Source organism: Epinephelus moara, chromosome 6 (assembly GCF_006386435.1).
Source record: "Epinephelus moara isolate mb chromosome 6, YSFRI_EMoa_1.0, whole genome shotgun sequence".
In the NCBI taxonomy this organism is placed as follows: Eukaryota; Metazoa; Chordata; class Actinopteri; order Perciformes; family Serranidae; genus Epinephelus; species Epinephelus moara.
Window position 1 is genome coordinate 35,790,824 of NC_065511.1, and position 12,702 is coordinate 35,803,525.

At 41.2% G+C, this 12,702-nt stretch overlaps 1 protein-coding gene across 4 annotated transcripts in view; it reads left to right on the top strand.

Annotated features, from left to right (window-relative positions):
• The first annotated feature begins 557 nt into the window (after nucleotides 1-557).
• LOC126391278 (protein rapunzel-like) overlaps nucleotides 558-12,702 on the top strand; it is an 18,861-nt gene continuing 6,716 nt past the window's right edge. The window contains exons 1-2 of one of the 4 annotated variants that reach the window (XM_050045913.1): nucleotides 749-1,017; nucleotides 4,118-7,748. In XM_050045913.1, coding sequence (XP_049901870.1) covers nucleotides 4,180-5,361 — 1,182 coding nt within the window. In that variant the 5' untranslated portion in view covers nucleotides 749-1,017; nucleotides 4,118-4,179 and the 3' untranslated portion in view covers nucleotides 5,362-7,748. Of the gene's footprint in view, nucleotides 1,018-1,048; nucleotides 1,601-4,117; nucleotides 7,749-7,956; nucleotides 8,106-12,702 lie in introns of those variants that run through there. The other 3 variants (XM_050045914.1, XM_050045916.1, XM_050045915.1) reach the window with 3 other exon arrangements.

Consider the following 12,702-nt stretch of genomic DNA (forward strand, 5'->3'; position numbering starts at 1 on the left):
AGGCGGTGGCGGACGTGCCCGCCTAACCCTCCTCTGCTCCGGCTGACCAGTATCAATTTGCAGCAGACATCCTCCCCTCCTCTTCCTGTTCCCGCCTCTTTATGATCCATTAAAGCAGACAGTTGACAGTGACATCGTGCTGCGTGTGTCACGGCCTGCTTTAAAAAGCACAAAGACCATGACTGAGCTCTGACTGTCATGGTGTGTACTCGGAAACACAGGCTTTCTTTCACTGGGCAACACTGTGACAGACTAAGCGCTGCCCCTGCAGGGCAAATGTCATCCTTATTTGTGATGCTTAAATGCAGCAACCAATAGATTTCCATCACTAATTATCAGCTTCTGAGTGAAGTAGGTCAACATTTGCAAACATGGTCTGAAAAACCCCTCTTAAAAAGTGTTTCTCAGAAAACTCAGCCTGCATTTCTAGATAAAGTCTTATCTCGTTATTCAGGGTGCTAAAATGGCGTGAATCCCAACTAGTGGCAAACAGAGGGAGATGAATTCGGCTCTTGAGCATGCACAGTCCCACAAAAGTTAGAGGAACCAGTGCAGTGGCCATGGCAACCCTGTACGAGCCACAACAAGAGGGGTTTTGTCCTCATGGGTCGCTTTGCTGAACCCTGCTGCTACTGCTCTCCTTTTATTTCTCTTTCACACTCTCTTTGTCTGTCACACACACTCACACACACACGCACAGGGAGAAAGAGAAAAACCAGTCTTTTTTTTTTCTAAATTTTTCCCAGGGTGCATGGTGTCCCTGCATGGGGAGTGTTTACAGGATGTTATCTGTGTCAGTGCCGGCCCCTCATCCCTCTGAGTGGGTTTCTGAGGAATGCTGGAACTGGATGGAGGAGTTCCAAAGGGGGAGTGACAAGAGAGACGGACAGACACTGGGAAGGAGGGAGGGAAAGAGGGAGAGAGTCTATATATACATCCCAAAGAGGCTGGTGCTCACAGGCACAGCTGGACTACTGGATAACTGGACTGTGGCCCACTGGATATTTAGCTAGAAAGGTGAGTTCTTGTTTTTTTTTCCCTTCTCTAATTCAGCATCTCCATCATCTACTTCTCCACTTTACCTTAAGTTTTAGTTTTCTATCAAATGTAAAAAAGAAAGAGAGACAGAAAGACAGAAAGAAAAAAGAAAGACAAAAAGAAAAAGAAAGAAAGAAAGAAAAACTCAACATTCAGTTCTGATTATTCAGCTTTTCTCCCCATTATTAAAACTGGCCTTCATTACAAGCTTTGAGGAACTGGAATTTTCTCTTTCAGAGTATTTCCTTAAAATTTAAATACTTTTCCACAGAAAAACAGGCCCAGATTTAAGTGACGTGCCCAGAGGTAGAGATGAGTCCTTTGGGGGATGTGGTCTTGTTGAGGACCTACGTATGTAGTTCCTATTAAAGCCCTGTAGCTGTGTAGCAAGGCATATCACACTGAAAGGGGAGACCAGTGTTTGATCAAGTGCTGTGTGGGACTCGCCTTTTTTCCTTTCACAAAAATATATTCCACTTTTTGTTGCTAAAAGAAGACAAACTTTTTTGGTCTGGTGTTACAAAGGAAGATATTTTCCAACACAAACCAAGATTAATATTCAGTAAGTATTTTTTTCACTGTTATTTCCCCCTTTAAATTAGACTGGGATTTAATTGTGTTATGTAATTACAAATTCAAATTTTGAATGGTGCACTTTTTTGATATTTTCATGATATAGAAATGTTTATAGAATGTAAAAGCACTGATGGCATGTGGTTGAATAAAGTAAATCTAATTAGTGCAGTGATAGGAAAAGGCTGTAAAATGACACCACTGATCTCATCACTGCAGCAATTATTGGTGAGCCTATTTTCTGTGGTTACACATATAAATCTGTATGTGCCTCTTTTTTTCATGCCAAAACCTCAAAAAACGTATTTGTGTGTGTTTGGTTTTAATTACATTGAGGTTGTAATGATTAGGGAAGTGTGATTGCATTATTGAACAAGTGCAGTGGTGGGGATTTTTTTCCTCTCAGACTTGGGTGTGCCTTTTTCTGAACTGGATATGGGCTCCAGGGAATGAGAAACGAGTTAGGTCATCTCTCCTGTGTATTTTACATAGAAAACCATACTATCGTTACCAAAGTAAATCCCCCTCTTTTACCATGTTGTGAACATCTGTGTTTGCTTTGGGTCTTGGCTATTGTTAGAGCAGTAAAAACTGACATCCCAAAGGGCCAGTGCTGCAATGTTGCACAATATACTTCACGTCATAATTCATGAGTACACACACCATGTTTGATATTTGTTCAGTATTGCCATCCATGTGTGCCTCGTTTGTGTACTTTCACGAGCTTTTTTATATGTGTCAATGCCACCAAGGCTTAAAAAACGAGTCCCTGTCATTAACTGAGGCTCTGAGGGTGCGGCATGAAACTGGATGCCTACATGTGCAGACATGACCCGCCGTTTGCTTTATTGTAGGGTTTTGTTTGTCAGGAAAATGTCCTGTGAGAAAAAATGACTTAAAGGTCCAATGTGTAGGATTTAGGGGGATATACTGGCAGAAATGGAATATGTTGCACCGCCATGTTTCTATGGTAGTCCAGAAGGGACAAACCAAACACTGGCTTTAGATAGGGCCATTCGTGTTTCCGCCTTGGCCACTGGAGTTAAGAGCTATCCTGTGATGAGCAATGTCGGAAAAACACAGATTTTTTCACCTGACGCTTTTCACCAAGCCTGTTTGTCCTGGAGCAACACATTCTCACAACCTCTTCACATATTGACGTTTTGGTCATGGTACTTTGATGTACACATATAATGTGCAAGGTACCCTTGGTGCATTGGTTGTTCTGGGACATTGTGACAAGTTCTCTGCTTTCAAGACACACTTCCGTTTTCACAGGAATTTTAACGTTTACATACAGTACAGTCTCTTTCAAAATTACGCACTATGTTACGTACAACACCACGAATTGACGTTTTTTTCCCCTTCAACATTAAACACGTTTAGGAAAAAAGAATAGGGTTTGGCTTATGAATCTTAAGAGACGCGAACACCGCAAAGTCGATGTTTGTTGGACCATCCAGAACCCTTCTCGCCCACCCCACTCGGACTTTCCCCATCTTAACTTTTGGCCTTGTCCCGTGTGTTCCCCCCTACGCCGCCTGGCACCCGTAAACTATAACAGCAACTGGCCATGTATCATGCCGACGTTAAAGGACAACCTATTTCGTTTGTTTCTGACACCACAAGTCACTGCCCAAGTGCCAGATTTTGATGACTTCAGAGTGAGACCGGGCTCTCTGTAAAGGCAGAGACCTCTGCAGATACAACCCTGTCTCCCTCCGAAGTCGCTGAAATCTGGTGCTTAGGCATTGGCTTCTGACATCAGACACCAACAAAAAAAGCCATCCTTTAATGTTGGCATGATACACAGCTTATCACAGTTATTGTTTAACGGTGACCAGTGGCGCAAGTCCGAGTAAGGTGGGTGGGTCCAACAACCACTGACTTTCACCCAGGAGGGCGGTGTTCGCTTCCCAAAAGATTGTAAAACCAAACCCTGCTCTTTTTTCCTAAACTCAACCATGTGTGTTTGGTGTTGTAGGGAAAAAAAACGTCAATTTGCAGTGTCGTACCAACATAGTGTGTATATTTTGAAATAGACTGCATGTAACTTTAAATTTCCTGTGAAAACCAAAGTGTATTTTGAAAGAAGAGAATGCATGTAACAGGCAGAACTTGACAATGCATCCCGGAAAGTCAACAGCCAGCACACCCAGGGTACCTTACATGTCGTATCTCAACATGTAAAGTCCATGACCAAATGTCTATATGTGACAAAGTCAGAATGAGAATGTGTTGGCAGATCATTCGGCTTCCGCTAAAGACCTCCTGAACGTCTGGATCTTAAATTATCAGAGAAACAAGCTGGTTGCAATCTGCATTCCTCACCACTAGATGCCACTAAATCCCCCTAAATCTTACACACTGCTACTAATGTCATCTGATTACATTTGCTTTACCAAATGTTGCCGAAAAAAAGACAAATGAGTGCCATTTTTAAAAAATGTCTCCAAATCACACTATATTGAACTTTACAAGGGTTTCATGTTTCTTCTTCTTTCAGGCACCAGCAAAGCCTCTGGAAAACAAAGTAGTTTAGTTAGTGTGACATAACATAACACAACGATGAACAGTGTGGCAGACTGGCTCGTGCAGAACAGGGACAAGATCGAGAAAGGCGTGGAGATCATGGGGCAAGCCTCCGAGGTGCTCGCTGCCACTGTGGGCCAGCTTCACCCTGTCCTGGAGGCCGTGTTTGTGGCTTCGGCTGAGATACTCAGCAACCCGGACAGTAAAGAGGCTCGCTACCTGACTCAGCAGTTTGAACTGGTCAACCAGCTACTCGAGGGTATCCAAGATGAGATTGATAAAATTGCCCTGGCACTGCAGAGGACCTCGTTGAACAAGCAGAACTTTGATCGAGAGGCGCAGATGCTCAGCCAGTACGAGAAGTTCCAAGACTTTGTCAACGCCAAGCCAAAGTTCAAAGAGAAGAAGATGGAGAAATTCATCAGCCATTACGAGAACACCGACGCCGACTTGAACTTGGATGCCCTCTACAATGCCGTCACTGGGGAGAACACCTCAGGAGACCCTATGCTGGAGACAGTCGTCACCACAGAGCAGAGAAACAGAAGGGCAGTTGAGGATTTCTGCGCCCGCCTGAAGAAGCTTTTTGTAGTGGGCATTATCGCCGTCATGGGTCACGCCGCCCTCAAGGAAGGAGTGGTGGGGGAGGAGATGGTGAAGAAGTGGCAAGATCGGATGGAGGAGGTGGAGAAACGGATGAAAGCTGCTGTGGATGACTGCACAGAGAACTTTGCCATCCAAGCCAAGCAAGACATGGAGCACCTGCTTCAGGAGAATCCCGGCACCGTTGACCGTGAATTTACCAAAACCCTTCTGGATTCACTCATTAAGAAATACGACTGGGTGAACTGGTCCATCAGGGCCTTCAGCGATAGGGAGCGCATTTTCTTTTTCAACTGGCTGGCGGGAAAGAAGTGCCATGGAAGCGGAGGAGCCAACTGGTTTGACATTATGACCAAGAACAAGGTCAAAGTGGTGGTTTCTTTCTGCGTCAACCCCAAGCCCATTAACAAGAGCCAGATCCAGGAGCAGATCGAGTGTCAGAAGATGAAGTCGGACATGATGGCAGTGGCCCTGGCTTTGAACAAGAGCTTCCCCAACTGCCTGGTCCATGCTGTCAGCCATTACAAGGAGGTGGTGGAGACTAACAACTTCCATGAGGACTGTTACTACTATGGAAAACACAAAAGAGCCTACCTGTGTGTCCACCCTGAGTAGGCTCACAGAGAAAAGATGAAGTGCAGCTGGAAGAAGTGAGCTACACATAAATCCATGAATGTCTTTACCAGAGACCTGGAAATGTTTCCATTAAATATAGAAATGTATTCATAATTATTGTCTATGTCGATGCATAATCTGCTCTATAGGGGATCTGGTATGTGATTCAGTGTCTTACTTGTAACGATTTTTATTCTTTTACATATATATCTTTCATCTGTAGATGATACAGCAGCTTCAGGGTGTTTTTTCAGAGCCGTACATCTCCATGCCAGCTTCAACTTAGTGTTATGTACCGTATATGATTCTATCCTCATTGGATATCATTAGGGTTTGGGCGATATGACGATATTAGTCTGTTAGCTGCCAGAGACTTTATCATACATTTATACTGAGGCACCATCGCCCTTCAATCCCTTTAATCCCTGTAACATCTCAGATTCTTGTGGGTAATGCTGTAAATCAATTAGCAGAAATACATAATGGATGTTATTGGATTTTTATGTAATTTTTTTTCTCTTTGCATTAATGTAATGAAGATTGGTCCATTTGGATTAGCCCAAATATTGATTATTTTGAGCTTCACAGTGTATGCATGGAATTTGTTTTCGAGTTGAGATTGTTTTGTCAGCTGCTGTTTCTGATGTCAAAAATGAACTGTCAATCTCAACTTTTAAAGGCAAAGCTCGACATTTTGGGAGAAAAATACTCACTCACTGGCTTTCTTGCCAAACGTTAGCAAAAAGACCAATACCACGCTCATATTTGTCCTATAAATACGAAACTACAACCAGGAAATAGTTAGCTTAGCTTAGTTTAGGGTAAAGACTGGAAAAAAGCAGGTGTGTAAAAACACCAATTTGCAGGTTTTGCACTTGAACGTATAAAGAGAACTGGATACAGTGTTGGAGGTGGGGTTCAGTACTATATTTGCAGAGTTGTGACACTGATTTACAGATGTCTAAGTCTATGGGATAAAATCTTTTTGGGCCTAACGGTATCCCGTGATGGACCCGGATGTTGTAATCCACATTTGGCTAATATACAAAATAGTCTTCAAAACCTTGCGCTGTTCCTGGTGGCTTGGTTATTTGTTGGACTATTTCTATGTGTGGCACACAACTTCCTGTAAAAATGCAAAGTGGGATAAACTTAGTGTTTTGGAAGGACTAAATATCCTCCTGAGACCCTGCGCCCTCATACGAGGACATTACATTTTGGGTTTACTGCACCTTATACTTCACTCTGCTTAACTTAGACCTGTTGTCCTCGTTCGTGGACACTTTTGTGCCATCTAGTGGTAGTAAGAGCACAATACACTAATCCATGTTAAAACAAGATGGCCGCCATCTCTGCCAAGTCAGTCAGCAGCCGATCCCAACAATGTGCAAAACCTGATCAAATTTTATGGTTTAAACTTGTTTATTTATGATTAATAATGTTTGTAGTTTGATATGGCAACAAATTTGACCAATTTTAGCAACAGTAACAAGATAAGACGCTGTTAATTAGAAGGTACTCGGTTGAAGACATAAGGAATTTATCATCAGCTTGTTGAAGGACATTTTGACTTTATTATTGTTGACAATGTTTAGTTTTTTACTCTTATCAGGTCCTACTGATCCCAATTAGCTAGGAGAAATTAAAAATGGGAACCAAACAAAAGTTCAGGTCTTAGGAGGATAAAGCCTATAAGATGTAATGTGTTTAGAGATTTGCTGGCTGCTTTGCAAATTTATGCTAAGCTAAGCTAACCATCTCCTGGCTGTAGCTGCATATTGTTTAAAGTGAGTAGCAGGTGGCACCTTGTAAAAGCCTCGTAAACACGCTTGAGTTGTCAGAAGACCATTTGAACTGCAAAGCGCTCTTCCATTTATCAAACAAGATATAACATGTTAATTAGTCGTATATATTTATGCGTTTTAACCCTTTGACAAAGCTTGCTGCTTTCAGACTTTATGCTAAGCTAAGCTAACGTCTCCTGGTTGTAGCTACAGATTTAGCACACAGACATGAGAGTGGTATATTGCTTCTTATCTAACTCTGTGATAGGGTCAAAAGCTCCAGAACAAGACAGTAATTGGACCTTGAATTGAAATTGTTTTGTCATTTGTCACATCCACTGCCTCAATTGATTTTCCAGAGAATGTACCAATTACACAATATATCACAAAAGAAATAAATGACATGTGCTGTGTTAGCAGATTTTATCGGCATCGCCCACTCCTACATATAAATGTGTATAAAACAAAATCAACTAATATTTTTGCTGCTTTTGGTGCAATATATTGCTGCAGGGCAAACTCCTAAAATCCTTATACCACAATCACTTTATCAAGACACTTATGTGTATTTTACTTTAATTTGTAATAAACAAAATATATGAATGGTTTTGTCATCACTGGTCATCATTACTCAGACATTTAGAAGCACTTTCTTTTACAGTTAAACAACTACAATCACAACTAAACATGAAGTAGCCTGTGACGCTCTGCTGAGAGCAAATCTCCTTCAACCATATAATGCTTTAATAACACGCCATTGTTTATCAGATGGGTGGAGGTTGATCTGCAATAATATCACAGCAGCCTTTTATGCTCGCAACTTTTTTTTTCTTCCACCACCCTAGTTTTTTTCTGTCAGTCAGACTGGGTGTGCCTCAACTCTGTAACATGAGAGCCACATGACCAATAGGAAGACAACCAGTCTGGAAGTTAGAGTATTTCTTCCGCAAACTTTATAAGGTGAGTCCATTTCTGATTATAATGTTATGTAGTGGACAGGCTCATGTGGGTTAACTCTTGTGGTAATGATGGCACGCTTTAATGGGAAATGATCGATTCAACTTATCGACTCCATTTCAGTGTCTCGTTACATAACAGCGCATTTTTTCCTCAGACGCACCGCAGTGCTGCTGAAAACTGTCAAACACGCTCCTTTTTATTAACGCTGCTTTCATTTAATAAAGTGAAGTGGGTCATTAAATGAATCTGCGAGATTTAATGCAGTTTAAAGTCAAAACTTTTAATGGGCGTTGGTTGCCAGGTCGAGTGCCACCGCTTCACTTTTTCCAGGAAGTGTGAAACTGTTGCGTTATCCACTTGAGTTGTAACAAAGATGAAACTCATGTGTGGTGTTAACCTGCGATGTTTGTTTGGCTCCGTGTGCTCCAGCTGTAAAATGATACAATTAGAGGCCTTGTTCACGGACTGATCGATACGGTTTCCATTAAGGGGGAGCATTAACAGCGTTCAGCTCTGGTCAGCTGTCAGAGGGTTTGGTCATCTTTGTGTTCATAGGAGGCTCTGGCACATTACATAAATATAACATGAACTCTTAAACTCTTTCAGAGACATTCTGTGTGTCCTGTGTGATGGCAGCACACACATGATGTTTGCATTTGAGTTTTAATTGGTTTATAACACAATCACAAACGCTGTTCACAAAATTAACATGTTTCCCATGTCGCTTACTGCACCAGTGATTTGAATTAGTACTCACATCCTTTATTTAAAGTGCAAATACCCTTGGGCGTACATTGTGGGGGTTACACAGGGGACACGTCCTCCTCAGTATTTAGAGCATGTGCAATTGTAAAAAGGCATCAAAATAAGGCTGAATATAATATAGAGACAGGCTGAATGGCTGACTGACCAGAAAAGGGCTCAAAAGGACCACAAAGAGATGCAAAACACCTACAAAGAGATGCAAAAAACAGGAAAAATCCCACAAAATTACTTCAAAGAGGCACAAACGTCTACTAAGAGATGCAAAACTACCACAAGGACACTCAATATTACCACGGAGACACTAAACCTCAAACGCTGCACTACAACGACTACAAAGATGCAAAAACCAACAACAAAAAATGAGGCAAAACCAACACAAAGTCTGTGTTTTGCTTCTGTGTAGGTCAGGTGACAGCACTTTTGCATGTCTGTGCTCAGGGGCCCATTCACTCATAGTCCACCCATGATTTACAACATGAATTGATGCAGAAAAGGTACAAATTGGTGCATTAAAATCGACCTGAATACAGGAAATTAAGCGTTTAAAACTCAAAATTTTCTGTCAGAGGAGCCCCAAATCTGCTGTTTCATATTTGTCCCCCAGAGTGTTGAAACGAAAGCTACACCTGGAAATACCTCACTGTTAAAACTACAAGTAAAAGTCCTGCAATCAACATGTAACTGAAGTAAAAGTACACAAGTGCTATCAGCTAAATAAAGATGAACAAGATGAATGTGAACGGTCATGAGATCATTAATGGGTAAGGGAAGATGAAGACAACATGTTTCTGCCACACAAATTTGTGTTTTTTGCCTTTCTAATTCGCGCTTTTTTATGAAATACACTGTAAATACCCCCCCTTGGTTCTCAAACAAACAAGCAAGTGTGTGTATACACCTGAAACATAACAAGGGGCCCAAAGTTGACACTGTTCTGTGAGGGGTTGAAGCCAAAAAGGTTGGACACCACTCAGTTACTCTTGAACAAAGCATTTTATTTTATTGAACTATCTTTATCTGAAAGATAGGAGTAACCATAGCTGTGAAATACATTCGGTGTAAGAAGTACAATATTAATTTCCCTCGGAAATTCAGTATGAAGTAGCATAAAATGGAAATACTTATGTTTAGTATCTCAAAGTTGTTCTTTAGTAGCCTACACTGTAGTCCAAGTAAATATACTTTCCACCACTGAAAATGACTGAATATAAGTGGAAATATTATCTCTGGTGAGATGCAGCTTCGGGTCTGTCTCTGAAAATGTGATTTCTTCAAGCACTTCTGTGTTTGAAATGTGTGTGAAGGTGCTTTACATGCACTCAGACTGGAGTTACATGACCCCCGGGACCCTGAGAGAGAGATAAAGAAATCATCAGTGGGAAACAGGAATTACAGTTTTAGCTCGGTCAAATCAAATAAGATACAGTAACTGTAAATGTTCTGACATCCTGCTGGAGTTTCCTCTGCTTTTGTTGTTTTTGTTCTTAAGTCTGACAAGGAAATCATGCAGATATGACATATTTTCAATCACAGTTATTTCAGTTTTAGAGCTTTGTGGTTGACATTTAAAGGATGCTTTAAAGGAATAGTTCAAGAATTCAGGAAAATCATGACTCGTCAACTACTGCTGCTTTGTCCGTGGACCCACATGTCAAAATATGACGTGCTAAGTCCCCCTCTGCATTAGTTTATGTCTTTTCAAAATACACTCCTGTGTTTTTTGATGTTGGCGGCACGGTGGTGCAGTGGTTAGCATTGTCACCTCACAGCAAGAGGGTTCCTGGTTTTAACTCAGCGTGTGAGAGCCCTTGCTGTGCAGAGTTTGCATGTTCTCCCCGTGTCAGCGTGGGTTTTCTCCAGGTGCTCCAGCTTCCTCCCACAGTCCGAAGACATGCAGGTTAACTGGTGACTCTAAATTGTCCGTAGGTGTGAATGTGAGTGTGAATGGTTGTCTGTCTCTATGTGTCAGCCCTGTGATAGTCTGGCGACCTGTCCAGGGTGTACCCCCGCTGTAATACATCAGTCAAGTTGAGGTTTCTCGGGGGATGTGTGATGAAACTCACGTGACTCCCGGCCAAAAATGGGTCCTGCACAGAACCCCTTTAAAACCACAATGTGTTGTTTTATGCTTCAGCTTTTGTATGAATTAAACATTTCATAGCGGCTTTTGGATGCAGCTCGAGAAGCCTCCTTCCTCTGTTCCCACTCTTAAAGCCAAAATAAGTTAACCAATTGGCTGTAGCTATATATTTAATGAGATATCGATCCTCTTGTATTTCCCCAAATCTCAAACTGTTGCTTTAATTTTGGAGCCGTCAGACAGACATCTTTGTTCACATGATTCAATCACCAGTACAGACGTCCTTGTCTTCTGTAAACGCCTGCAGACGTCTGACTGCCGCAGAGCTGTTTGATTCATCGGGCTGAAAAATGTCTGCTATCTTCTCACTGCAATCTTCAGCAGTCTAGCTTGATAAACCCCACAGAGCAGACCTCAGCAGAGAGACGAACGAGCTGACAGATTATTTTCCATTGTCTTGTTGCCGTGGTAACTCGCTGAGTTTCATTGGAAAACGCACCCTTGCCCAGCAAGTTTAACCTCTTACACTTAATCACTTCCCACGCTCGCTGCTCCATTATTGACTGAGCTGGTTGAGGGAGAAACAACACTGCTGCTTCTCCCTCAGCCAAAATTAAAAAACTGAGCATGCAGCAACAACAGCTCTCTGTAGAAACCTGAATTAAAACATATGACGACAGCTTCATTAGCTTGAGCTGCTGCACAGACAAGTAATGTGAGTGTGTGAAGCCAGTGGATGACTGTTCTGTCATTTTTGTAGCAAAGTCAGATTTCCACCCAAGTTACACATTTCCAGTTTTGCAAGAGGACGTGTCCGAACATGTCCAGAGAATAAATCTGGGTTTGTTTCTCTCACAGTCAGCTGTTTCGTGGCCTTTGGGAGGAGCTGTTTGTGTTAAATAAGATTTTCCAAATCCAGTGGATTTCTTGTTTTTCAAGTGCAAGACAGGAAGTGGTTTCCTTCATATTGAAAATCACCACTGAATGCTGATGCTTTTTAACCCTCTGTATTATTGTGTTAGGCCCTTTGAAAACTATGATTTACCTTTCAAATGAAAGTGTAGCAGACTTATTAACAGACAGAATAACAACAGACTGTTTGAGAAAAGGATCCTAACTCAAGGTTCACTTCATACAGGGTTCCTGCAGATCCTTACAAAAGGCATTGAATTCATTAATCTAAAAATAGGCTTTAATTGGTATTAAAAAGCCTTAAATCAATCTTTCAGAAGTCTTAAAAATGCTGAGACATATGTAGCAGGATTTTATGGATCTTTTTATTACAACTTCATTGTAAAATCTCTAGGGCTGTACCCAAATATTTGGATATTCGAATATTTGTTTCTATGGGTAGGTATTCGTTATGAAAATTTGGTATTTGATATTCGTTTTATTTACTTTTTTTTAATTATTTTTTTTACATATTTTTTGGTGCTAAATGTAGTCTTTTTGTTGTTGGTAAATGTAGGTTATCAATAAAAATCAAAACTTTTAAATTGCATTGTTAAAAATGTGAAAATATAGTATAGCCCACCAACTGAGCTTGAGTGCACAGCACGCTTGAGCGCATCCGTCTGAGGCTGTGGATCAATGCCAAGTTTTACCACTTTATCACTATTCCCTCTAACTTGTAGCTGTTTTTTCGTTATCTTTTGAATTTAATATGAATTATGGAACCGTTTTTGTCAACGTTTGTTTCCCCCGTTTTGTACAATAAATTATTGTTTAAAGTTTCAACAAGTTTCTTTTGGA